The sequence below is a fragment of the Strongylocentrotus purpuratus genome, unplaced genomic scaffold, assembly GCF_000002235.5.
Source record: "Strongylocentrotus purpuratus isolate Spur 01 unplaced genomic scaffold, Spur_5.0 spur5_scaffold_17, whole genome shotgun sequence".
NCBI classification, from domain to species: domain Eukaryota; kingdom Metazoa; phylum Echinodermata; class Echinoidea; order Camarodonta; family Strongylocentrotidae; genus Strongylocentrotus; species Strongylocentrotus purpuratus.
The window spans coordinates 12,200,370-12,228,241 of NW_022145602.1; the positions used below are offsets into that span (position 1 = coordinate 12,200,370).

Genomic DNA, 27,872 nt, shown 5'->3' on the forward strand with positions numbered 1-27,872 from the left:
ACGACTCCAGACCCCACATCATAAAAGTTATTATCACTAACAAGTTCAAAGTTTGGTTCTATATTTGATTTACAGTTTCTGCGTACACTGCATCCATTATTTTTCTTATTTCACTACTATAATGCGTTTCATGCCAGGACTTTATAGAAAAAAAAATCGCTTTAAAATCCCTAAATCAGTAACACGTTGAGAGAATTAATGTTATTGTTTTCCGACCAAAATTTGCGCCCATGTATATTGATTTCCGACTCATTTCAGTTCATTTTAACAATGTAGCAATAAAAAAAATAAAAAATTTTGTTGCCAATTTAAAGAATATTATGTGATCAATTTGGCCCGAGAAATAAATATTGTGCTGAAAGAGTTAAACATAAAGCATAAAGCCTCAACAATCATGCCTAGCTATAAGCAACATTACGCATACATTAATTTTATGTCACCTTATAGATGATCTAGCTTATTTCTTTTTTGTACATAGCACTTTCGATAATACTTTGCATAATAATAACAATAGTAGTAATACAATTGCGTATAAAATATGTTCTCATGATTTACACTAAATACATAGCTTTATTTTACAAGTCATATCAAACAAATGTAAATAAAATGTTAATATCGCTTTGTCTATTTACAAATTTAAACGGCGGCAAAAATATTCAGTAGCATAGGTTTGTGCATCGTGCAAATACGAAATGCATGAAGTAATAATTATCATATCTGACGGGTATATTTATAATCAAGCTGAATTCTTGTTTTTCCTTTTTGGGGTACGATACCCCCACCCCCTTTCCCAAGCATATTTATAAATGTTGGAGAGGCTTTAGAGCCCACCAAGAATGATTCCATATTGATATCTCAAGATTCACAAAGTAAAGGGAAATTTATTCTGTACTAGCATTGTTGTGTAGTTTTGTGTAGGCCTACTGTTTCATGCAGTTGACTTCCAGTCGAGAAGTTTAGGGTTCAAGTCCTGGACCCCGTTGCACAAAACTTATCATTGATGGTAACTTTGCCACCAATGGTAACTACCATGAAAACCTTGATTTCTATTGGCTGTTGAGCCCTGTTACCATGGTAGTTGACATTGATGGCAAAGTTTACCATCAATAGTAAATTTTATGCAACAGGGGCACAGGGCGCAGTGAGTATATCTTTACGAAAAAACATTGTATTTTATCGATTTTTTCCCTCTTAAGAGAAGGTGCACTAACATTGTGCAATTCGTTCTTATGTCATTTGAGTCTATAATGGCGAAAGGAGCAAACGTCAGGCTAATGTGCTCGTTGACATTTTAAATAATTTTGTTATGTGCAAAACCATAATGGATAACTTTTTCATCATCATTGCATTATGGTATTCATTCCCAGTTGTTTCAAGGTATATATCAAAGTCAATAGGCCTACACTTTCATCATTAACACTTTATTTACTTAAAATTTTCAATCATCTCAAGCTAAAAATGCATTTTCGAAGCAATGTCCTGTAAAAGCACACCGTTGGTGGATCAAAAGTCCCATCAACGCAGTTTAGGGATGGTCACGGAGGGGTAGTAGTGATGGTGGTGGTCTTAGATGAGGGGGGGGGGGGTAAACTTTACACCCCTCTGAGGGACTCCTGGATTGTCGGATGATGCTACACCGTAACCGTAGATGATGCCACACCGTAACCGTAGATGATGCCACACCGTAACCGTAGATGATGCCACACCGTAACCGTGGAGGAAAGGTGCAAAGTCTTCTTCAAGAGATCCACCAAAGTGACGATTGCTAACACAGTTTACTATAAGAGATAGTAGTAGAAGTGAGAGTGGTGGAAGAGGGGGGGGGGGGTGATCTTTACACCTCTCTGAGGGGTGCAGAGCCCTGTTGGATGATGCTATACTGGTACCGGCGATGAGAGGTGGGAAGTCTTCTTGCAGTTTGGACAGCCTCTCGTCTTGAATGTGCTATTCTCCACGCACCTGCAGAATGCCATGATAGAAAGGAAACAAAAAGAAAGAAGAAATGACTTGTTAGAGTTTCTTGGCTAAGTGATAACAATAGAGCTGTTGCAACAATAGAATACCAATTGCAACATAATAACCACCACCATCGCAACCCCCACCATCATCATCACCACCAACAACAACACATTCATCAGCAACATCTACATTCTCATAACAAATAGCAAGTCCTTCTTAATCATGACTACTACCAATAGTCTTATACTACCATCACCATTATCACCACCCTAAAGAACAAAATACTATAACATCCCAATCACCGCCTTCCCTCCCCTCCAAAGCGTCCAACAGCTCACATCCTCACCCCTCCCTACCCACTCCCCACCTATAACAACCACCCACTACGAACACACACTCTTTCAACAAACCTTGAATGAAATATGTGGAAGCACATGAGACTATTGAAACTGTTCTCTCTGTTGCCCATCACCTCGTGGCACACACAACAGTAGAGCCCCTCCCTGGCTTCCAACAGCTCACAACCCCCACCCCACCCCTACGGACACACCCCTACGGACACACCCCTACGGACACACCCTTCTAACAAACCTTGAATGAAATATGTGGAAGCACGTGAGACTATTGAGACTGTTCTCTCTGTTGCCCATCACCTCGTGACACACACAACAGTAGAGCCCCACCCCTACAGACACACCCTTCTAACAAACCTTGAATGAAATATGTGGAAGCACGTGAGACTATTGAGACTGTTCTCTCTGTTGCCCATCACCTCGTGACACACACCACAGTAGAGCCCCACCCCTACAGACACACCCTTCTAACAAACCTTGAATGAAATATGTGGAAGCACGTGAGACTATTGAGACTGTTCTCTCTGTTGCCCATCACCTCGTGACACACACCACAGTAGAGCTCCATCTCTTGTAAGTACTGGTCAAACTTGCAGGCGTGTTGCTGCGATGACGTCATATCTCCAATGGCTCTGTACAGCGTATGAAGGGTCCAGTTCGATCGCAGCATGCACATCTACAACAAAGATAAATCATTAATTATTGAATCGTGTTATCAATGTCGATTTAGACCGGCCTCAGCATGCACAACTAAGATATGAATCGATTTGAACTGTAGTGACCAAATGTCACGTTTTTTTTAAACTTTTGCTTAAATTGTACATTACTTTAGTTTAGCATGGGTAATAACTTTTTAAAAGCTGTATGCATTGATTCGTATGTACATATTTAATATATGTATTGCCTTTCCATTTTCAAAATGGCGACTAAGGAGACCTAATTTCTCTTGCGTTTTTTCCGACTCTGCCTGTCTGGCTTTGCAAACATGTTCAAACCGGTTCTGTCTGGTTTATTAATATATTCTTTTGTGACGCAGATTTGCCATTGTTAGTACAGCGCGTATACTAACATATTAATATGTATACGCGTGTCTTAGATTACTTTCAACCAATCACGCCGCTGTGGTGATTTGGGCATTGGGCTCTTCTCACCACGTGAGCACCAGACGGTTATTCCTTGTATCGGTACACTCTGACTGTTTATACTGTGTTGTGTTTATCATATCCTGATGGTCGAATTTTCGTCCGAGGACTCGAACGACTTTGTCCCGGCAACCTCTGGCGGTGGACTTGATTGCACCACGACCTGCATTTCGCGAGATTTATTTTTGACAACTTTAACGGCAATTTTTTAAAATCTCTCATTGATTGAGTCCTCATTTTATCTTCATCTTGCCGTATTCTCAAATCTGTCTTTCCAATCGCCGTCACTCGTTGTGTTGTGATGACTTGTTGATTATATCGTCATCGTCATCACTACATCACCTTCATTGTCATCGACTTCATCATATAATTAGTCTATTGATTGTTTCATCAACAACGTCACCGACACCAACGACATCATCACCGTCATCGCCGACATCATCATTACCCTCATCGTCATTGCCGTCAGCGTGGTCTTCGTCACCCCCATGCCATCGTCAGCATCATCATTCTTGACTTCGCCGTGGATGCCGATTTGGTTTGATCCATTTATTTTTAACTTTTTGCTGACGGCGATTAACCTAAGGTGAGTTTCGTATGCCCTTTTGACAACCCAGTTTATTTTTGTATTGATTATTCATACTAAATCGCCGATATTTATTGTACAACCTGAATGTTTGATTGTATAGTTATTTCTAGTGAGATCGTAAAGTGAAAAAGAAAAAAAACCTCGGGGAGTTACAAAACAGTATGTGACTACTATCAATGACAACTTGAAGTATTTGTGATAATTAATAATGTAGAACGCGAACAAAATATAAGTAGGGACCATGGTATATTGTGCAATCTATGATAACAAAATACGTATACAAAATAATGTTAAAATGTCAATATCCGAAGGACGATGAATGAGCTTTTTAAACCGTCATTTGCAAGGGCTGCAAAGATATTTGGAATATATTTTGTGCATCATTTTACGCTAAATGATGTTTTAGACGTACCTTATTGCCAATACTAGTTGCTACTTCCATTGCTTTGTTGCAGAAGTCTATTGCCTGTTGATTTAAAAAATAAGACATACACATTAAAATGAATTAAATTGATCGTGCACTGATATCAAACTGACACTGTCTAGGAGATGAAGTAGAGAAGTGATACATGAAAATGTAATTCTGTTAATGGTCAAGCTGGTGGATCAGGCCCCTATTTCATAAAACCTGTTACCCGTAATAAGATACAATCTTTGTTATAAGCTACTGAAATCCTTAATAATGATAATAATAATATTTAATTTTCATATAGCGCTTCATACAAATGTCTCTAAGCGCTTTACAAATATACTATTACCCCGGTCATTGGATTCAGTGCTTGTCCGCACACAATGTGTGCACAATCTCCACTCCCTGGGGAGCATTCCAGCCAGACGTTAAATGACGCTCAAAAACTGTCGACCAACAATGACGGTCGCATCCTACCGGGTACCCATTTAACACCTGGGTGGAGAGTAGCAAGTGCAGGTTAATATCTTGCCAAAGGATATTAGTGCCGTGTCGGGATTCGAACCCTCGACCTTCGCATCTCCAAGTCAAGCGCCTTAAACCACTCGACCACGACACTTCCTTGCATTTGATTGGCTATGAGCAGATTTGTCATAGATCTGCGCCAGTTGTTATTGGCAACAGGTTTTATGACACAGGGTCCTGGTTTGGGTCTAAACGACATGTGATAACAGCAGAGGTAGATTTCAGTAAGTCAGACAAGATTTTGTTATAGCTTTTCGACCACCAAAACTGATGGTTTCTTTTATTTGGTTCATTTTGAAGCTATGACGAGGAAAATCATGAGGAGAAAGGGGAGAAGGAAAAGAAGTAGCAGGAGATAGGTGGGGTGGAGAGAGGAAGGAATTGGGGGAGGAGGAAGAAGTTAAGATGGGGAGGAGGAGAAGATGGGGAACGGGGATAGGAAATAAGGAGGAGGAATAGATGGAAGAAGAGGAAGATAGGGAGGAGAAAAGAGTAAAAGCAAGAAGGAAACAAGGAAAAGTAGAAAGAAGAAATATGGAAGGGCGAAAGAGTAGAGGAAGAGGGAGGTATGAAGAGGTGAAGGAGGAGCGGGGAGAGGAGATGGCCTAAACAGTAGATGGGGGAGAAGTGCAAGGAGGGGAGGGGGAGGAGGACAATGATGAGTCTTTGGGACTGGCTTGACAATAACTAATGCTTGATGGCGGTAAGGGGGGGGGGGGGTGCAAAATTTCTGATTAAACTGAAAGTTCATTACCTTCTCAGGTTGCTTCATATGAATCAATGCTTTGGTCATCCCGGCAAGAACGATTATCTGACCATAGCGATCACCAATATCAGACATCAGATTCAACGCAGACTCGTATCTAGGAAACGCCCTCTGTAGTCAAAATAATGTAGAAGGTAGAGGAAAGTGGAGGGGGAGGAAGATGAAGAGGAGGAGATAGAGAAGGAAGAGGGGTAGAGAGAGAGAGAGAGAGAAAGAGAGAGAGAGAAAGTGAGAGAAGAGAAAGGGAGAGCGAGATTTGGAAGGAGAATATGATATCAATTATTCATACGGTAAGATAATAGTCGATTATCATTTCACCACAAGAATAATGATGAGCTGGCTCTGGTATAAGAATATTACGTAGGCCTTGACTAACTCTCTACCATCTTTTGCTTCGACAGGTGAAGTGAGGATTAGTCAAGTATATACCTTTTCCAGTCTATTCTACCTGGTAGATATACACATTGAGTATAATGAATTGTATTGAAATGAATTAAAATGGTATTTATTTAAACAACACATAAATTATGGCAGCCCAAGGGCTGAATTACACGGAGTTTACAAAGTAAAATCACCAACAAACAAAATGTCTTATGAATCTTTACGTACATCATATTCATACAATAATATATGGGAGAGAAAGAGAGAGAGAGAGAGAGAGAGGGAGAAAGTGAGAGACGAGGCAAAAAGGAGAGAAAGAAAAACAACGATATTGAGGCATAATTTAAATAGTTAGAACTAAACGAACTATATCAATCAAATTGTTGGTACCTCTTGTAGGAAATGAATACAGCCTGATAATGTTTACAAGCTGGTGCACTTAGGCATGTAAACATAGATACCAAGCCCTTCAATAATCATTATGTCGACCGTTATCGTGGATAAACACTTCATTAACGATAACATACACATTTCATATCATGCAGAGAGTTGTTGGAGACGAGACAGATGGAAGACAGTGAGATGTTGAGAGAATGAGAGAGAAAGAGAGATAAGGGGGAGAGAGAAAGGGAGTGAGGGGGTGAGGGAGAAAGAGAGGAGAGGGGAGAGAGAGAGAGGAAGGGAGAAGGAAAGAAAAAGTGAGAGAGAGGGGGAGAGGGGAGGGGAGAAAGAGAGAGAGAGAGAGAGAATGAGGAGGGGAGAGAGAGAGAGAGAGAGCGGGGGTGAAAGAAAGAGATGAAATGAAGAACAGAATGATAGGTAGATGACTTGTAGATAGGCCTGTAAGAAGGAGAGCAAGCTTGATAGAAAGAGAGAGATATAGAATTATTTATTTATTTATTTATTCAGTTTTATTTAAAAACAGGGTAGTCTTTTTAGTGCCAGAGGCCTGCTTTACAAAAGAGCCCTGTACATACAAAGATTTACAAAAAATAGAATACATTGTAGAAAACAAAGACATTATATAAACAACATACCATAAGAGAACTAAAACAAACTAGACTTTAATTCGTCACTTTGACGAATTAGGTGATACGTATGCTCATGTGTAACATAATAAAGAACGCATTTTTACGATTTCATATTTCGTTTACTACTTCCATTATGGTCTATCCATGAGTCAAGTTTCAACTGTAGGGCAGAGGGAGACAGACCAAGAGAATAAGAGGGACGCAAGGCAAGAGAGAGAGAGAGAGAGGGAGAGGGTGAAAGAGAAGAGAGATAGATAGATGCAGAGACAGACCAAAAAAGGAGAGGGGCAGAACATGAGAGGAGAAGTAAAAGAGCAAGAGAGAGGAGAGAGAGAGATGCAATTGAGAACAATGCCTTTCAGATGACCATGATTAAAAGTGGTATAGCGCCCCCTTCAGGTATCTGATTGAGGATTGTTATATATGATAATTGACATGTCACCTATGATTGAATTTTTGACTATGATAACGTCATGATAATGTTAGATAGTCTACATAAATCTCGTGGAAACTTGTCTCAGCTACAACATACTCAAAAATCAACAAAATCCAAGCAGAAATATCGGCGATATTGCTCAAAACACAGGAATGTAGAATCCAGATTTGAGAAAAAGTCATCTCCCATAGGGATTAAAAGCAAAAAGTAATGGATTAAGTGAAAATAGGGTAATAATAAAGAAAATAGGGTTATTTATTACATTATTTGCGATTCTACGTGTTTTAATACTCAAAGGAGATGGTACAGTGAAAGGTCAAAAAATAAAATGAAGACAAATATTGTTGGAGACACTCAGACTCAAACCATGGATCTCGAGGATGGAAGTCAAGTGCGTTACCGATATACCAAAACATTTCCCATAGCGATTACACGTAAACGGGAAATGGAATTCTCAAATCCTACTTTGCAAGTGAAATATGAGCATAATCCCGGCATCTGATCAAAAATAAAAGGCACACGTGTGATAGATTATTGTCTCAGCTACAACATATTCGAAACTCAGCAAAAACTAAGCTAAGACAACGGAGATTTTGCTCGTGAAAGACAGGAAGGTAGAATCCAGTTTTGAGAAAAAGTCATGTCCCATAGAGAATACACGCAAAATGTGCAAAATTGACATGCCTCCTTTAATCGAAAAAATACGCCATGATGCCTTTGTCAAAATGAAAAATTGTGGGCACTTATTTGTAGAGAATTGTTTCAGCTAGAACATATCGAAATTTGAAAGAAAATTAATCAATATTTACAGAGACACAATCAATTTTTCAAAAATATGCAAACGTCATAATATGCAAATTTAAATTTTGAGTTCGGAGGCCATTATGATGACATCATGAGTTAATTGATGGTAAAATGAGACATGAAATCATATCTCCGACTCATAATCTATCTAAATATGAAAAAAATATTGGGAGTTCCTATTTATTCTAAAGAGTTACAATGAATTTTGTATAGGCATGATTTTGCGCATATATTGTGGATAAAGATAACGCAGATCCGCGCGCGCTGTCAACATTGGCGGACGCTCATTGCGTTATTAAAAGATGAACAAGTTATCAAAATGCTTGGAAAAATGTGCCAAATATGATGATAAAGAAAATTCCGCGATTCTATGTTGCAAAATGCTAGTACGCGCCAAAAACGCGGGCATGCGTGTGCGCGCGATTTTTTTATAAAATGCTCTATATGGCCTGAAACGTATGCAAAAAAAAATTGGGATGATTTAGAGCATTTTAAATTTTTGCGCGCGCGTAAACCGCGGACGAGCGCGCACGCGTGCATTTGCGCACGTTTTTTTGACCTGAAATTGACCGGACGGATATTGATCTTAATCGTGATAAATATGAATGAAAGATTACTTTCGGTTATGAAGATATGATCATAAGTTGATTTTCACAAAATGGCGCCTAGATGACGTCACGATGATGTTGAGTCTATGAAAAGTCACGCAGTTCTAAGTTAGACTAAGATCTATCATCATAGCAATTTTCATGATAATGGCTTTAGCCATTCTTGAGATATCCTGCGAACAAAATTGAGAAAGAATAATAATTATTTCTTCTATACAGACACAAAATAAATACTAGACTTTAATTCGTCACTTAGACGAATTAGGTGATACGTATGATAGTGGTTTACATAGCGAATAATGCATTACACGATATATTATTTTGTAAAATGCTTCTCCCATTTATATGCTTCTCCCATTATGATCTATTCATATGTCAAGATTAAATTGTGTCTCCTTGATCATCATGGATCTAGGGAAGATAGATTGAAACAATATATGACCTTTGACCCTGTGCAGTAACCAGTTACACATTTGACTCTAATTTACATCATGAAGAACACCTTTTGACGATTTTTATCTTATTCAAAGAAATGAAAATGTAATTGATAAATGATTATCATCATTATGATAATGATGATCATGATGATCATGATCATGATCATAAGCGCGATCATGACATCTTATTGAAAAAAAAGGGTTGATTTAGATAGCATATAGTCTCAGCTACAACATACTCAAAAATCAACAAAATCCAAGCCGAAATAACGGCGATATTGCTCGCAAAAGACAGGAATGTAGAATCCAGATTTGAAAAAAAAAGTCATCTCCCATAGGGATTACACGCAAAAAGTAATGGATTAAGTGAAAATAGGGTAATAATAAAGTAAAAAGGGTTATTTATGACATTATTTGCGAATCTACGTGTTTAAATAATCAAAGGAGATGGTACAGTGAAGGTCAAAAGGAAAAAAAAGTGAAAAAAAAAAGTGTTGGAGACACCCGGAATCGAACCAGGGATCTCGAGGTTGGAAGTCAAGTGCGTTACCGATATACCAAAACATCTCCCATAGCGATTAATTACACGTAAACGGGAAATGGAATTCAGAAATCCTACTTTGCAAGTGAAATATGAGCATAATCCCGGCATCTGATCGAAATATAAAAGGCACACGTGTGATAGCTTATTGTCTCAGCTACAACATATTCGAAGCTCAGCGAAAACAAAGCTAAAATATGGGAGATTTCGCTCGCAAAAGACAGGAGTGTAGAATCCAGTTTTGAGAAAAAGTCATGTCCCATAGAGAATACACGCAAAATGTGTAAAATTGACATGCCTCCTTTAATCGCAAAAGTACGCCTTGATGCCTTAGTCAAAATGAAAAATTGAGGCAACTATACTTGTAGCAAATTGTCTCAGCTAGAACATATCAAAATTTAAAAGAAAATTGATCAATATTTACAGAGATACAATTAATTTTCCAAAAATATGCTGACGTCATAATATGCAAATTGAAATTTTGAGTTTGGAGGCCATTATGATGACATCATGAGTTAATTGAGGGTCAAATGAGACATGAAATCATATCTCCAACTCATAATCTATCTAAATATGAAAACATATTGGGAGTTCCCATCCATTCTGAACAGTTACAATGAATTTTGTATAGGCATGTTTTTGCCAATGTATGGTGGATAAAGATAACGCAGATCTGCGCGTGCTGTCAACTTTGACGGACGCTCATTGCGTTATTAAAAGGTGAACAAGTTATCAAAATGCTTGGAAAAATGTATCAAATATAATGACAGAAAAAATTCGGCGATTCTATATTGCAAAATGCCAGTACGCGCGAAAATGCGCGCGCATGCGCGTGTGCGTAATTTTTTTATCAAATGCTCCATATGGCCTGAAACGGATGTAAAAAAAAATTGGGATGATTTGGAGCATTTTAATTTTTTTCGCGCGCGTAAACGCGCGGACATAAGCGTACGCGCATTTTTGCGCGCATTTATTGACTTGAATTGACCGGACGGATATTGAGTTTAATCATGATAAATATGAATGTAAAATTACTTTCCGTTATGAAGATATGATCATAAGTTGATTTTTACAAAATGGCGCCTGGATGACGTCACGATGACTTTGAGTCTTTGAAAAGTCACGCAGTTCTAAGTTAGACTAAGATCTATCATCAGTGAAAGATTCATAACAATGGCTTTATTGAGTCTTGAGATATCCTGCGAACAAATTCGAGGAAGAATAATAATAAAAAAAAAAAATAAAAAAAAGAAAATCTTGACGAAATCAAAAGGTGATACGTTGACTTCGTTACGTATCACCTAATGATTCCTTCAAAATTTGCAATTTCAACTTTCGATCGAAAATTTTAACATGATCCCAACATCTGATCAAAAAACAAAGTACACCGTTTTTATAGCCCATGGTCTCAGCTATAACATACCCAAATTTGGGAGAAAACAGAGCACAAATGAGCGAGATAGTGCTGAAAGATGGATGTGATGTAGATTCATAGTGTGGACAAAATTCACCCTCCATAGACATAACACGCAAATGACGAAAATTCTGACATGTGGCCTTTAATTGAATTTTGTACTATGATGACCTCATTAAAATGAAACTTAGTGAAAAGTGATCGTGTAGAGAATTGCCTTATCTACAACATATCGACATTTCAAAGAGAATCGATGAATATTGAGAGAAATACACTACATTTTCCATAAATACAATGACGTCATAATATGCAATTTTGTATTTTTGACTTCCAAGGCCATTATGATGACGTTAAGATGTACTTAATGGCCAAATGAGATATGAAATCCTACCTCCGACTCATACTCTATCTAAATATGAAAAAAAAAATTGGCAATCCCTATTCATCCCAATGGACTTTTCATAGGCATGTTTTTGCCCATATATGCAATGTATTACAAAAATCGCGCGTACGGACGGTTATCTTGAACGGACGCTCATTCCGTTTTTAATAGTGATAAAGAGCTTAACATGGTATCAAATTTTCCGGAAAAATATGAGGAATATTCGGTCAAAAGCTTTTGCGGAGAAATTATTTTTCGTTCGGCCGTGACGAACGAAAACGTGCAAAAATGCGTGTTTTGCGTGATTTTTTATGAAATGCTTATAATGGCCTGAAACGTATGCAAAAAAAGTTTAAGACGATTTTGAGCAATTTAAAATTTTACGCGCGCATTGACGCGCGCGCCTACGCGTACGCGCATTTTTGCGCGCATTTATTGACCTCATATTGATCCGACGGATATTGATCTTAATCTTGATAAATATGAATGTAAAATTACTTTCCGTTATGAAGATATGATCATAAGTTGATTTTTACAAAATGGCGCCTGGATGACGTCACGATGACTTTGAGTCTTTGAAAAGTCACGCAGTTCTAAGTTAGACTAAGATCTATCATCAGTGAAAGATTCATAACAATGGCTTTATTGAGTCTTGAGATATCCTGCGAACAAATTCGAGGAAGAATAATAATAAAAAAAAAAAAAAAAAAAAAGAAAAAGGATACGTTGACTTCGTTACGTATCACCTAATGATTCCTTCAAAATTTGCAATTTCAACTTTCGATCGAAAATTTTAACATGATCCCAACATCTGATCAAAAAACAAAGTACACCGTTTTTATAGCCCATGGTCTCAGCTATAACATACCCAAATTTGGGAGAAAACAGAGCACAAATGAGCGAGATAGTGCTGAAAGATGGATGTGATGTAGATTCATAGTGTGGACAAAATTCACCCTCCATAGACATAACACGCAAATGACGAAAATTCTGACATGTGGCCTTTAATTGAATTTTGTACTATGATGACCTCATTAAAATGAAACTTAGTGAAAAGTGATCGTGTAGAGAATTGCCTTATCTACAACATATCGACATTTCAAAGAGAATCGATGAATATTGAGAGAAATACACTACATTTTCCATAAATACAATGACGTCATAATATGCAATTTTGTATTTTTGACTTCCAAGGCCATTATGATGACGTTAAGATGTACTTAATGGCCAAATGAGATATGAAATCCTACCTCCGACTCATACTCTATCTAAATATGAAAAAAAAATTGGCAATCCCTATTCATCCCAATGGACTTTTCATAGGCATGTTTTTGCCCATATATGCAATGTATTACAAAAATCGCGCGTACGGACGGTTATCTTGAACGGACGCTCATTCCGTTTTTAATAGTGATAAAGAGCTTAACATGGTATCAAATTTTCCGGAAAAATATGAGGAATATTCGGTCAAAAGCTTTTGCGGAGAAATTATTTTTCGTTCGGCCGTGACGAACGAAAACGTGCAAAAATGCGTGTTTTGCGTGATTTTTTATGAAATGCTTATAATGGCCTGAAACGTATGCAAAAAAAGTTTAAGACGATTTTGAGCAATTTAAAATTTTACGCGCGCATTGACGCGCGCGCCTACGCGTACGCGCATTTTTGCGCGCATTTATTGACCTCATATTGATCCGACGGATATTGATCTTAATCTTGATAAATATGAATGTAAAATTACTTTCCGTTATGAAGATATGATCATAAGTTGATTTTTACAAAATGGCGCCTGGATGACGTCACGATGACTTTGAGTCTTTGAAAAGTCACGCAGTTCTAAGTTAGACTAAGATCTATCATCAGTGAAAGATTCATAACAATGGCTTTATTGAGTCTTGAGATATCCTGCGAACAAATTCGAGGAAGAATAATAATAAAAAACTAGACTTTAATTCGTCACTTAGACGAATTAGGTGATACGTATGATAATGGTTTACATAACGAATAATGCATTACATGATATATTATTTTATCAAATTCTTCTCCCATTATGATCCATCCATATGTCAAGATTAAATTGTGTCTCCTTGATCATCATGGATCTAGGGAAGATAGATTGAAACAATATATGACCACTGACCCTGTGCAGTAACCAGTTACACATTTGACTCTAATTTACATCATGAAGAACACCTTTTGACGATTTTATCTTATTCAAAGAAATGAAAATGTAATTGATAAATGATTAGCATCATTATGATAATGATGATCGTGATGATCATGATCATGATCATGAGCGCGATCATGACATCTTATTGAAAAAATGAGGGTTGATTTAGATAGCATATAGTCTCAGCTACAACATACTCAAAAATCAACAAAATCCAAGCCGAAATAACGGCGATATTGCTCGCAAAAGACAGGAATGTAGACTCCAGATTTGAGAAAAAGTCATTTCCCATAGGCATTACACGCAAAAAGTAATGGATTAAGTGAAAATAGGGTAATAATAAAGTAAAAAGGGTTATTTATGACATTATTTGCGAATCTACGTGTTTAAATAATCAAAGGAGATGGTACAGTGAAGGTCAAAATGAAAAAAAAGTGAAAAAAAAAGTGTTGGAGACACCCGGACTCGAACCAGGGATCTCGAGGTTGGAAGTAAAGTGCGTTACCGATATACCAAAACATCTCCCATAGCGATTACACGTAAACAGGAAATGGAATTCAGAAATCCTACTTTGCAAGTGAAATATGAGCATGATCCCGGCATCTAATAAAAAAATAAAGGAAAAACTTTTGATAGCTCATTGTCTCAGCTACAACATATCCGAAGCTCAGCGAAAACAAAGCTAAAACAACGGAGATTTCGCTCGCGAAAGACAGGAGTGTAGAATCCAGTTTTGAGAAAAAGTCATGTCCCATAGAGAATACACGCAAAATGCGAAAAATTGATATCTTCCTTAAATCGCAAAAATACACCATGATACTTTTGTCAAAAATAAAAATTGTGAATATTACATTTGTAGAAAATTGTCTCAGCTAGAACATATCAAAATTAAAAAGAAAATTGATCCATATTTACAGAGAAACAATCAATTTTCCAAAAATATGCTGACGTCATAATATGCAAATTAAAATTTTGAGTTTGGAGGCCATTATGATGACGTCATGAGTTAATTGAGGATCAAATGAGACATGAAATCATATTTCCGACTCATAATCTATCCAAATATGAAAAAATATTAGGAGTTTCTATCTATTCTAAAGAGTTACAATGAATTTTATATAGGCATGTTTTTGCCCATGTATTGTGGATAAAGATAACGCAAATCCGCGCGTGCTGTCAACTTTGACGGACGCTCATTGCGTTAATAAAAGGTGAACAAATTATCAAAATGCTTGGAAAAATGTACCGAATATGATGACAGAAAAAAATCGGCGATTCTGTGTTGCAAAATGCCAGTACGCGCGAAAACGCGCGCGCATGCGCGTGTGCGTAATTTTTTTATCAAATGCTTTATATGGCCTGAAACGTATGCAAAAAAAATTTGGGATGATTTAGAGTATTTTTAATTTTTGCGCGCGCGTAAACGCGCGGACGAACGCGCACGCGCGCATTTACGCACGTTTATTGACCTCAACTTGACCGGTCGGATATTGATCTTAATCATGATAAATATGAATGAAAAATTACTATTCGTTATAAAGATATGATCATTAGTTGATTTTCACAAAATGGCGCCTGGATGACGTCACGATGACTTTGAGTCTTTGAAAATTCACGCAGTTCTAAGTTAGACTAAGATCTATCATCATTGAAAGATTCATAACAATGGCTTCATTCAGTCTTGAGATATCCTGCGAACAAATTCGAGGAAGAATAATAATAAATAAATAATAATAAAAATCTTGACGAAATCAAAAGGTGATACGTCTACGTACGTATCACCTAAAAAACTAGACTTTAATTCGTCACTTAGACGAATTAGGTGATACGTATGATAATGGTCTACATAACAAATAATGCATTACACGATATATTATTTTGTAAAATGCTTCTCCCATTTATATGCTTCTCCCATTATGATCTATTCATATGTCAAGATTAAATTGTGTCTCCTTGATCATCATGGATCTAGGGAAGATAGATTGAAACAATATATGACCTTTGACCCTGTGCAGTAACCAGTTACACATTTGGCTCTAATTTACACCATGAAGAACACCTTTTGACAATTTTATCTTATTCAAAGAAATGAAAATGTAATTGATAAATGATTATCATCATTATGATAATGATGATCATGATGATAATGATCATGATCATGAACGCGATCATGACATCTTATTGAAAAAATGAGGGTTGATTTATATAGCATATAGTCTCAGCTACAACATACTCAAAAATCAACAAAATCCAAGCAGAAATAACGGCGATATTTCTCGCAAAAAACAGGAATGTAGCCTCCAGATTTGAGAAAAAGTCATCTCCCATAGGGATTACACGCAAAAAGTAATGGATTAAGTAAAAATAGGGTAATAATAAAGTAAAAAGGGTTGTTTATGACATTATTTGCGATTCTACGTGTTTAAATAATCAAAGGAGATGGTTCAGTGAAGGTCAAAAGGAAAAAAAAGTGAAGAAAAAAATTGTTGGGGACACCCGGACTCGAACCAGGGATCTCGAGGTTGGAAGTCAAGTGCGTTACCGATATACCAAAACATCTCCCATAGCGATTACACGTAAACGGGAAATGAAATTCTGAAATCCTACTTTGCAAGTGAAATATGAGCATGATCCCGGCATCTAATCGAACAATAAAGGGCACACTTGTGATAGCTCATTGTCTCAGCTACAACATATCCGAAGCTTAGCGAAAATGAAGCTAAAACAACGGAGATTTTGCTCGCGAAAGACAGGAGTGTAGAATCCAGTTTTGAGAAAAAGTCATGTCCCATAGAGAATACACGCAAAATGTGAAAAATTGACATGCCTCCTTTAATCCCAAAAATACACCATGATACTTTTGTCAAAAATAAAAATTGTGAATACTGCATTTGTAGAAAATTGTCTCAGCTACAATATATTAAAACTTGAAAGAAAATTGAACGATATTTACAGAGATACAATCAATTTTCCAAAAAAATGCTGACGTCATAATATGCAAATTGAAATTTTGAGTTTGAAGGCCATTATGATGACGTCATGAGTTAATTGAGGATCAAATGAGACATGAAATCATATCTCCGTCTCATAATCTATCTAAATATGAAAAAAATATTAGGAGTTTCTATCTATTCTAAAGAGTTACAATGAATTTTATATAGGCATGTTTTTGCCAATGTATTGTGGATAAAGATAACGCAAATCCGCGCGTGCTGTCAACTTTGACGGACGCTCATTGCGTTAATAAAAGGTGAACAAATTATCAAAATGCTTGGAAAAATGTGCCAAATATGATGACAGAGAAAATTTGGTGATTCTATGTTGCAAAATGCCAGTACGCGCGGAAACGCGCACGCATGCGCGTGTGCGCGATTTTTTCGCGAAATGCTTTAAATGGCCTGAAACGTATGCAAAAAATTTTTAAGACGATTTAGAGCATTTTAAATTTTTGCGCGCGCGTAAACGCGCGCACGAATGCGTACGCGCGCGTTTACGCACGTTTATTGACCTAAAATTGACCGGACGGATATTGATCTTAACCATGATAAATATGAATGAAAAATTACTATCCGTTATGAAGATATGATCATTAGTTGATTTTCACAAAATGGCGCCTGGATGACGTCACGATAATTTTGAGTCTTTGAAAAGTCACGCAGTTCTAAGTTAGACTAAGATCTATCATCATTGAAAGATTCATAATAATGGCTTCATTCAGTCTTGAGATATCCTGCGAACAAATTTGAGGAAGAATAATAAATAAAAAAAAAAATAAATAAAAATCTTGACGAAATCAATAGGTGATACGTAGACTTCGTTACGTATCACCTAACTAGACTTTAATTCGTCACTTAGACGAATTAGGTGATACGTATGATAATGGTCTACATAACGAATAATGCATTACACGATATATTATTTTGTAAAATGCTTCTCCCATTCATATGCTTCTCCCATTATGATCTATTCATATGTCAAGATTAAATCGTGTCTCCTTGATCATCATGGATCTAGGGAAGATAGATTGAAACAATATATGACCTTTGACCCTGTGCAGTAACCAGTTACACATTTGACTCTAATTTACATCATGAAGAACACCTTTTGACGATTTTTATCTTATTCAAAGAAATGAAAATGTAACTGATAAATGATTATCATCATTATGATTATGATGATCATGAAGATCATGATAATGATCATGAGCGCGATCATGACATCTTATTGAAAAAATGAGGGTTGATTTAGATAGCATATAGTCTCAGCTACAACATACTAAAAAATCAACAAAATCTAAGCCGAAATAACGGCGATATTGCTCGCAAAAGACAGGAATGTAGACTCCAGATTTTAGAAAAAGTCATCTCTCCTAGGGATTACACGCAAAAAGTAATGGATTAAGTGGAAATAGGGTAATAATAAAGTAAAAAGGGTTATTTATGACATTATTTGCGAATCTACGTGTTTAAATAATCAAAGGAGATGGTACAGTGAAGGTCAAAAGGAAAAAAAAAAGTGGAAAAAAAAGTGTTGGAGACACCCGGACTCGAACCAGGGATCTCGAGGTTGGAAGTCAAGTGCGTTACCGATATACCAAAACATCTCCCATAGCGATTACACGTAAACGGGAAATGGAATTCAGAAATCCTACTTTGCAAGTGAAATATGAGCATGATCCCGGCATCTAATCGAAAAATAAAAGACACACTTTTGATAGCTCATTGTCTCAGCTACAACATATCTAAAGCTCAGCGAAAACAAAGATAAAACATTGGAGATTTTGCTCGCGAAAGACAGGAGTGTAGAATCCAGTTTTGAGAAAAAGTCATGTCCCATAGAGAATACACGCAAAATGCGAAAAATTGGCATGCCTCCTTTAATCGCAAAAATACACCATGATACTTTTGTCAAAAATAAAATTTTGAATACTATATTTGTAGAAAATTGTCTCAGCTAGAACATATCAAAATTAAAAAGAAAATTGATCCATATTTACAGAGATACAATCAATTTTCCAAAAATATGCTGACGTCATAATATGCAAATTGAAATTTTGAGTTTGGAGGCCATTATGATGACGTCATGAGTTAATTGAGGATAAAATGAGACATGAAATCATATTTCCAACTCATAATCTATCTAAATATGAAAAAATATTAGGAGTTTCTATCTATTCTAAAGAGTTACAATGAGTTTTATATAGGCATGTTTTTGCCCATGTATTGTGGATAAAGATAACGCAAATCCGCGCGTGCTGTCAACTTTGACGGACGCTCATTGCGTTAATAAAAGGTGAACAAATTATCAAAATGCTTGGAAAAATGTACCGAATATGATGACCGAAAAAAATCGGCGATTCTACGTTGCAAAATGCCAGTACGCGCGAAAACGCGCGCGCATGCGCGTGTGCGTAATTTTTTATCAAATGCTCCATATGGCCTGAAACGTATGCAAAAAAAATTTAGGATGATTTGGAGCATTTTAAATTTTTGCGCGCGCGTAAACGCGCGGACGAACGCGCACGCGCGCATTTGCGCACTTTTATTGACCTCAACTTGACCGGACGGATATTTATCTTAATCGTGTTAATTATGAATGAGAAATACTTTTTCGTTATGAAGATATGATCATTAGTTGATTTTCACAAAATGGCGCCTGGATGACGTCACGATAATTTTGACTCTCTAAAAAGTCACGCAGTTCTAAGTTAGACTAAGATCTATCATCATGGCAAGTTTCATGATAATGGCTTTATTCAGTCTTGAGATATCCTGCGAACAAATTCGAGGAAGAATAATAATAAATAAATAAATAAATAAATAAATAATAAAAATCTTGACGAAATCAAAAGGTGATACGTCTACGTACGTATCACCTAATTAAAAACTAGATCAAAGTGAACAGAATGAAGAACGGAATGATAGGTATAACTTATAGATAGGCCTGCAAGAAGGATAGTGAGCTAGAGAGGAGGGAAGGTGCGAGAGAAAGAGAGAGAGAGAGAGAGAGAAAGACACAAAATGAAGAAGGGAATAGGTAGATGAATGATAAATAGGCATGTAGAAAGATAGTGAGCTAGAGAGATAGATTGGAGGGATTGGACAGAAAGAGGGCTTAGAGGGCGATATGTGGATAAAAGAAACAAGTCATGTAGTAGACAGTGTAAATGTAGAAATGTCAAGATTACAAGAAAGATAAGCAGTGAGAGAGAGAGAGAGAGAGAGAGAGAAAGAAACAGAAAAGAGGAGGCTCAGGGATTGCATTGCATGCCCATGCCAATCGAGACAATCCTTGTAGTCATGATAGTAGTAATACGGTAGTTGGACAGGCGCTCAGCGGGCCAGCCCAGGTTGGAATTCACCGAGCGCCAGGGGGTCTAGCGATGATGAAAAAGGTTATCTCAGCGGGTTCCTACGGGACTTTACCGCCGAAGCTACGGCGTCACTCACATAGCTGAAATACACCTGTGTCAGCGACACCACAACGGCTCTTGTTATGAGCGGTATATATTCAAGCAAGTAAATACCCGAGATAACTAGACAAAAAGCTGAACGTACTACGTTCGTTTATGGCTAACTTCACATCTTCTTAAGATAGGCCTACGCCCATACGATGGCTCAGTGGTAGAGCAGGGGTCTTGTAACCGGAAGTTCCCGGGTTCGAAACGATTTCGATGCGCTAGTGCCCCTTTGTAAGGCATTAATCCTCAATACCAGGTCCATCGGAGACAGCTTAAAGCCGTCGGTACCCTGGTTGTTTACTTGCATACACATTCTTTCTTAGCAGTCAGGTAAAACCAACCAACCAACCGAACAAATTTGTGTGTGTGGTTGTGGGTCGGGGAAGGCCCTATGGCCTAACAACAGTGCGGTGAGGTTACCAAATAGAAGAAAAAACGATTGCGACTTCTATCTAGTAAAAGTCGCATTGCCTTATTTCCTATGGCTGGAAAGAGGGGGGGGGGGGGTGTTGAGGGTTGTCCGCCCAACGTTGGATACTCCTAACCTCTAGAAATATATCTTTAAAACCCCTCCATTCCTTCTAGAAGAGTACACCATCCTTCCAGCTGTCTTGACCCAAACAGAAGCCATCCCAACAAACCATCTCCGGACTTCACTCAACCCATCAAGAAATCGGAAGATAAACAAACGGACATACCGTGAGTCCGTGACCATAGCGTATTGAGAGAAATAGTTGTGACACGCGAACGAGGCCATAATGATGTTCGGGCAAAGGTGAAAAATAGGCCTAAGTTTTGAGATTTCACAAATATTCTTTATACTAGATTGAAAGAATATCTTGGAAGAAGTGTCCCCTGAAAAGGAATGCTTTTCATGCTTTTCAAAATGCTCTCATATTCGAAATATGAATAAAAACATTCGTGTTACACACATGTATGCGTAGTCCCCTTTTCTGGGTGGACTACAATACATGTTCCATTCATAAAGATCGAGTCAGTCCTTAGCAATTTATCATTTCAGATCATCACAGTATACCAGAAATCGTATATACAAGTTCTCTAACTGCTATCAGACAGTTTCTTCCACAATGTCATTTGGCGATCAGAATTCAGCTCTATCTTTAAATCATTGAGCTCAAAATAGTTCCCTCCCACGCGCAATCTCTACGGGATGGACTCATCTAAGGCTCCACGAATGACTGACCAATTCTGTTTAGAAATCTACATCATAAGCAACTTTCGGTGACGCAACTCTGTCTCCCAAGCAGCTATGACAGTGACCATTGCAACCCCATGTTCACTGCGTGCTCAATGCTGTATCGCTGCACATAGTGCACTGCCATATTCACAGCTGGCCGCGGTCATAAAATTCTGTCATTAGATAGCGCCGATATGCGGGCATGTGAACTTCAACGTCTGACCCATTTTCTTCTTCAGATCCAGCTTACAAGAAGTTGATCGGATGCACACAAAGGGAGAACATATATATAGAATGGATAAGGGATTTCTTTTGAAAGGAGTGAACAAAATAGTGAGTGAGTTTGTTGTTGTTGCTGTTGTTTTATTTGTTTATTTCAATATTGTAATTAAAAAAGAACTCATCTACCTTCAGTCGCCGGGCGTTTTTTCAGCAACTTCGTTTATAAAGAAAAAACACAAGAATAACAACATCAATAACGATTTCGGGGTATCGATGAAAATGGAGAGGGGTGACAACCCAATTCAAAGTTGTCTGATGGCAATATAGTTATTATTATCTCTTGCACGGGAAAGGGGCCTTTTTTTTTGGGGGGGGGGGAGGATCTGGCTTATTTGGACCAACGAAATAGCCAGACAGCCCCCTTCTTCATTCCATGTCTAGGGGCCGCCAATAAATGAAAAGATTCACATAGTTCAAACTTTAGGTATATAAGTTGAAAAGTTGGAAAAATTTGACAGGTTATATTTAATTGAATATCGTTAAAAAATAATGACTTGATAGATGTATAAGTCCCTTATAAAGGGAGAAAGAGCAGGGACTCTGTAAATTGTAAAGGTCCTGGAACCCTCCTCCCACTCCAGACTCGCTGGAAAAGGTAATAACGTCTGTTTAGAGCCAAAAGGGCGTCTGATGTGTGTAAAACTACGTGAGATAAAGCCACTCTGACTCCTATCAGAAAAATTAGTCCAGTATTTACAGTATTAGAGCGGAAATGGAAAACGTAATGAAACCTAACTCTCGGACCGAAATACATCTGAGAGCGCTTACTTTATAGCATCTACCCTACGATTATGATATCATTATTTTTATGTCAACTCCTCCCGTTAACATGCCAGTACCGCCTACATGCTGAACACATCAACTTGCACTTGTGTTCTGCAAATAGCTTTTGACATCTGGGATGCCAACACTCTGGACAATTTCAATTGGCCGCTAACTTGACCAAATTGGAACACCGGTCACTCATCTAAAGAAGTTATCTGAAGTTATCTCTCTCCCTGACATCAGCAGTTGCGGCTCCAGGATAATAGAGGGGGTGGGGGATGTCTTTAAGAGATTGCTGGTAGGTACATGTTTATTTTTTTACAAGTTTTTAAATTGGTGAAAGGTACATATATATATTTTTTCAATAGTTTTTAAATTTTGCGAAGTATGACTTTATTCAACTTCAGGGACATCAGTGTAGTTTGTGGCATGGAGGTGGCCCTTCTCTGACGGGGTGGAGAGGGGAAGTTGGTTTAGGGGCAGGGGCACATATATTCAGAAGTGTTAATTCAAATTCAAATTCAAAATTATTGATTGAAGTCCAAACATGTAGGCATTTTGAGGGCGTAGGATCATGATCCTTTACATTGCCTAATAAAGTTTTGAGAAGATATTCCAACTTTAGGGGCACCAGTGTTGTTTGCGGCATTGAGCTACCCATCAATGTTTAGGGCATGAGAGAAATCATGTAATCTTCTTTCAAGATACCGTTTGTCCATTTGTCTCTCAGTTCCTTCTGCACACTAAGAAAAAATGGTGCAAGTATGCACCTTTAGGGGTGCAAACCGATGCAACAATAGCAGCACCTTTAGGGGTTAAATCCTGCACCCTTTTTAAAGGTGCAATCCTGCACCCTTTAAAAGGGTGCCAGATTGAACCTTTTAGGGGAAATAGTACCCTTTATGGTTCATTCCTGCACCTTTGGGTGCAAACCGATGCAACACTAGCATCACCTTTATGGGATCAATCCTGCACCCTTAAAGAAGTGCCAGGTTGCACCTTTTAGGAGACATGTTAGTACCCTTAATGGTTCAATCCTGCTCCATTAGGGGTGCAAACCGATGCAATAGCAGCACCTTTAGGGGTTCAATCCTGTACCCTTTAAAAGGTACAATCCTGCACCCATCATCGATGAATAATGGTAATGTTTTCTCGTACACAAATGCATATTAAACATGCATGATGTTTCTTGGTTAGTAAATCATATAATCAATATATATCTATTGCTAAAACGTGAATGTAATTGTAACATGATCAAACAAAATAATATGTTGATTAATGATCGCCAAGGAAAATAGAAATCACAACATTGATGTGCATTGTCATAATTTGCTTAAGAAATCATGATAAATATATTTTTATGTGAACTCGTATACAGTAATCATGAATATGCATGCGATATGCAAACTTTTATTTTGCACCCTTTTTTGGTCGATAGGGTTCATTTTTGTGGGAAGGGTGCAAAATCTTATATTGCACCCCTTTTTGAACCCCTTTTCCTTCAATAGGGTTCATTTTTATGTAAAGGGTGCAAACTCTTATTTTGCACTCCTTTTTGCACCCTTTTTTCTAAGAGTGTGAATCTATTGTTGTCCCTCTTGTTCGCCATGAGCGGAGGGGGGGGGGGGGGGTGCCCATGTGACCCCAGTGGATACGCCACTGGTGTGGATTATCGTTGCCCCTCTGCGAATCAAGCCAAATACTAGATAGTCGTTTATCGTAAAATTTCTGCCATAACGAAAGAAAAAGACGTGATAAGGTAACGGACCAGATAATGGCGTTCGCTTTCAAATTCTCCAAGATTTGTTTGATGCCTTTGTAAAGAGGGCATTTAAAGGTAAAGTCAGTTTTGGAAATGCCCCCCCCCCCCCCTCTCAAAAATGAAATGGAAGCTCTTATTACCAATCATGTAAAAGAATATGTTTTGACTAATACGTGATGATACAAATTTTGCCGAGAAACCGCCTACTAATTGATATATTTGGTAAATTATTATATGTCCCATGTACATCTTTCTGTGTACAGTGCTTGTAACTTTACCAAGACTGGGTCAAATTTCTTATCAATTTGAAGATTCCAGAACCTTGCAGTACACACCAATGCTTATATGCTAGAAGATCAAACTTTTCTGATCGATTCCACAACGTTTCTTTCACAATGCAATCGCATGATCAGAACTGGTCTATACTTAAATAATCGTCGAAAATCTTGTCCGACATAGCACAAACAATTCGTGCTCAACCGCTTCCGAATGTGATGATATCAACCTATCACCAGCATCAAATAAAATGGCAATAAACAGAGTAAAAAAAAATCAAACACATAAAAAGTCACCCCCCCCCCCCCCCCCATCTGAAAGTCATGTGGAACATATTTCCTCTACGCGATATGTTGTTTAAACGTCAAACGAATATGTCATCAATTGAGCGACTAGTCCAACTCCATTCGGTTTTCTATGCATGTTCAACCTATCATGTAACTGCTTCCCTGTGTGGATCCCCAGTTTGACACGGATCCTTCGAACATTCTAGTCAAGGTATCAACCTGGATTTAAACTCGGAAATCTTGGGATCTAGGTGATTGGAGCAGATGGAACATCTGGATACAACACATGTGCCAGACCCATATCAAAATGTCGGAGTATCAGTTCTTCAAATGTCAAGTGGAAATTGGTTTGATGGTTTGTATTATCTGACTGATAAGAAAGCATGCGTATGCTTGTAAGTAAGCAACTAGGGGACCGACGGCTTTAAGTCATCTCCAGGGGCTTGATTATGAGGATTTATACATTAGCAAAGGGCTTTAGCGCTTTGACTTGGTTTCGAAACCGGGATCTCCGGGTTATGAGACCACTGCTCTACTATTAAAGGTAAAGACCAGTATCGGAAACGCCCCAATTTCAAAACATGAAATGGAAGCTCTCATTACCAATCATGTGAAAGAATATATTTTGACTAATACTTGATGATAAAAAATTTGCCGGGAAACCGCCTACTAATTCATATATTTGGTAAATTTGTTTCTCTCATGGTCTGTAAGAGGTATAAGGTAGTCCCATATACATCTTTCTGTGTATAGTGCTTGTAACTTTACGAAGAATGGGCCAAATTTCTTATCATTTTGATGATTCCAGAACCTTGCAGATGCTAGATGCTAGATGATCAACCTTTTCTGATCGATTCAACAACGTTTCTTTCACAATGCAATCGCATGATCATAACTGGTCTTTACCTTTAAGCCACCGCGTCTCTATATTGCAATATGTCAATTTAAAGAATACATTTTTGGCGATCAAAATATGAATGAAAATATTATGCAAGAGTGTACTGCTAAAAGGAGAAATAGACCTAAAAGAAAGATGGGGTTTAGAATAGGCCTACTCATAACATGCATAATAGACCATCCGAGCAAAAACCCTGCCCCCCCCCAAAAAAAAAAAGCAATATAGTGACAAGATTCTTAGCTTATTAATTTACTGAACATTTACCTAAAAGCTCTTGCATATTTATTGAGCATTATGTCATAACAATTTAAAATCTTCACATCCGTCAATCGGATATATTGCCACTTTTCATCGGCAGGGGGGGGGGGGGGGTTGCTCCCGGTAAAGCATAAACTTTTATCAACGATAATAAGGAAGGGTATTTTCGGGAAGAGTATCTCCATGCAGTGAAAAGCAACGAAGAAAAATCAATAGTGTCTGCAAACCATTTCGCAACAGAAGTATGCTAATACTTTTGTGAAACTTCGCCACACACTCGAAGCAATAATTTATCTCAAGGTTTCTGGTTTTACAGCCAATTTCCAGCATTGTAAAAACGTCGCATTCCATTTGGTATGTCGTCGTGCCAATGATTGTGTCACAGAAACTCGTTACTTATCCTAATTCGCACAAAGTGACGGCAGGTCATCGGAGGTCACGTACACGAGGTCAAGGGTCAAGTTCCTATCACCTTCGGTGTGTGTGGCAGAGCATCATTCAAAACTCACTGAAGGCTATTATAAAGTACGAAAGGAATTTTGATCTACGATTAGACGGATAGAAAGTAAAAACCAGGGTGGTTTTCGAAGAAATAATTACCTGTTTAAAAGTAATAGAATATGCCTATTTGATATAGAGTGTCATGTCGAAATGAGGAATTAAAAAGAGTTTTCATATATGAGTTCGTTTTAAGTGTAAGCGTTATATCAATCTTAAACTTGCTCTACTGGTATTCTAGATGGTTGCTTGTGCTCTCTCTAATCACCGTATTAACAACATTTATTAAAAAAACAATCAATGGTTTCTGTCTGTTAAATTCAATTAATTTTATTTTCACGAAGATTTAAGGGATGTACACTAAACTTGACAAGAATCAAGGTAGGCCTATTAATTTAACAATAATATTGGTAAAAATAAAAATAATAATAATAAAAATAGTACAAAGTAATAATAATAATAATGAAAAAAATAATACTTATAACACTCCTAATAATAATTATAATAATAGGTAAAATTGTAATACGGGCAATTTTAAATCTTTAAAGGTACTATGTCCCTTTTGCAGCCAACCTCAAATTATGTACAACTTTGCAGGAATTATGAATATGTCATGTATGTCCTATCTGTGAAATTTAAACGTTAGCAGTGTCCTCATATTCAAATTATGCAAGGAAACCCGTTTACTTGCTAGACTTCACTGTCAGACACTATTGAGTGACTGACTGGCTTTTTTTCTTCTTTGGTAATAACATACATGAAAAGAGTTGTAAAGGGTATATGAGCATTTGTCTACATCAATAACCCACTTCTTGTGATGGCCAAGATTAAACTGATTGAATCTTTGTGCAGCATAAAACGTATGACCATTCGGTACAATTGTCTGAAAATCAAGACTATTAATTTTGGGCTCTATAGCCCTAAAGTCGATTTGACAACTAATAGTCGTTATTTTCCCACTTGAAGACATTTTCAAGCCCCACCTTTTTTAGGGAAGTTCTGAATTAGTATTATCTTTCAAATGCAGTTGGAATTTAACTTTTTCATTTTTTTGGCCTGCAAATGGGACATAGTACCTTTAAAATGATTCTAATCATTTTAAAGGGTTTTTTTACGTACCTCACAGTCCCCTCTGTTTCTATGAACATCAGCGAAGACACCCATACAACGAGCTTGGGCGAAGTGATCGTGCTGCTGAAGAGAGAGCTTCATCGCCTCCTGTGAGAGGGAAAGTTCGAAAAGGG

General features: G+C 37.5%; 1 protein-coding gene and 1 long non-coding RNA gene across 2 annotated transcripts; both read right to left on the bottom strand.

The window, feature by feature from the left end:
* Nucleotides 1-758: 758 nt before the first annotated feature.
* Nucleotides 759-2,646, bottom strand: LOC115925199. The gene is made up of 2 exons (XR_004064595.1): nucleotides 2,551-2,646; nucleotides 759-1,959 (listed from the first exon to the last, which is right to left on the bottom strand). It is a non-coding gene; the product is annotated as an uncharacterized LOC115925199 (long non-coding RNA).
* Nucleotides 2,646-27,844, bottom strand: LOC115925198 (43 kDa receptor-associated protein of the synapse-like). Its single transcript, XM_030988761.1, has 4 exons — nucleotides 27,748-27,844; nucleotides 5,732-5,854; nucleotides 4,456-4,509; nucleotides 2,646-2,988 (listed from the first exon to the last, which is right to left on the bottom strand). The coding sequence occupies exons 1-4, from the start codon at nucleotides 27,838-27,840 to the stop codon at nucleotides 2,764-2,766; spliced, it is 495 nt and encodes a 164-aa protein (XP_030844621.1). The 5' UTR covers nucleotides 27,841-27,844; the 3' UTR covers nucleotides 2,646-2,763.
* Between the last annotated feature and the right edge of the window lie 28 nt (nucleotides 27,845-27,872).

Bases quoted from the DNA above. Each gene is read 5' to 3' on its own strand.
- LOC115925198 (XM_030988761.1), bottom strand. From the start codon at position 27,840: ATGAAGCTCTCTCTTCAGCAGCACGATCACTTCGCCCAAGCTCGTTGT. The intron at 4,510-5,731 runs GTAATGAACTTT...TTAAATCAACAG, and splicing joins ATATGAAGCAACCTGAGAAG to GCAATAGACTTCTGCAACAA. The intron at 2,989-4,455 runs GTACGTCTAAAA...TCTTTGTTGTAG, and splicing joins CAACTAGTATTGGCAATAAG to ATGTGCATGCTGCGATCGAA.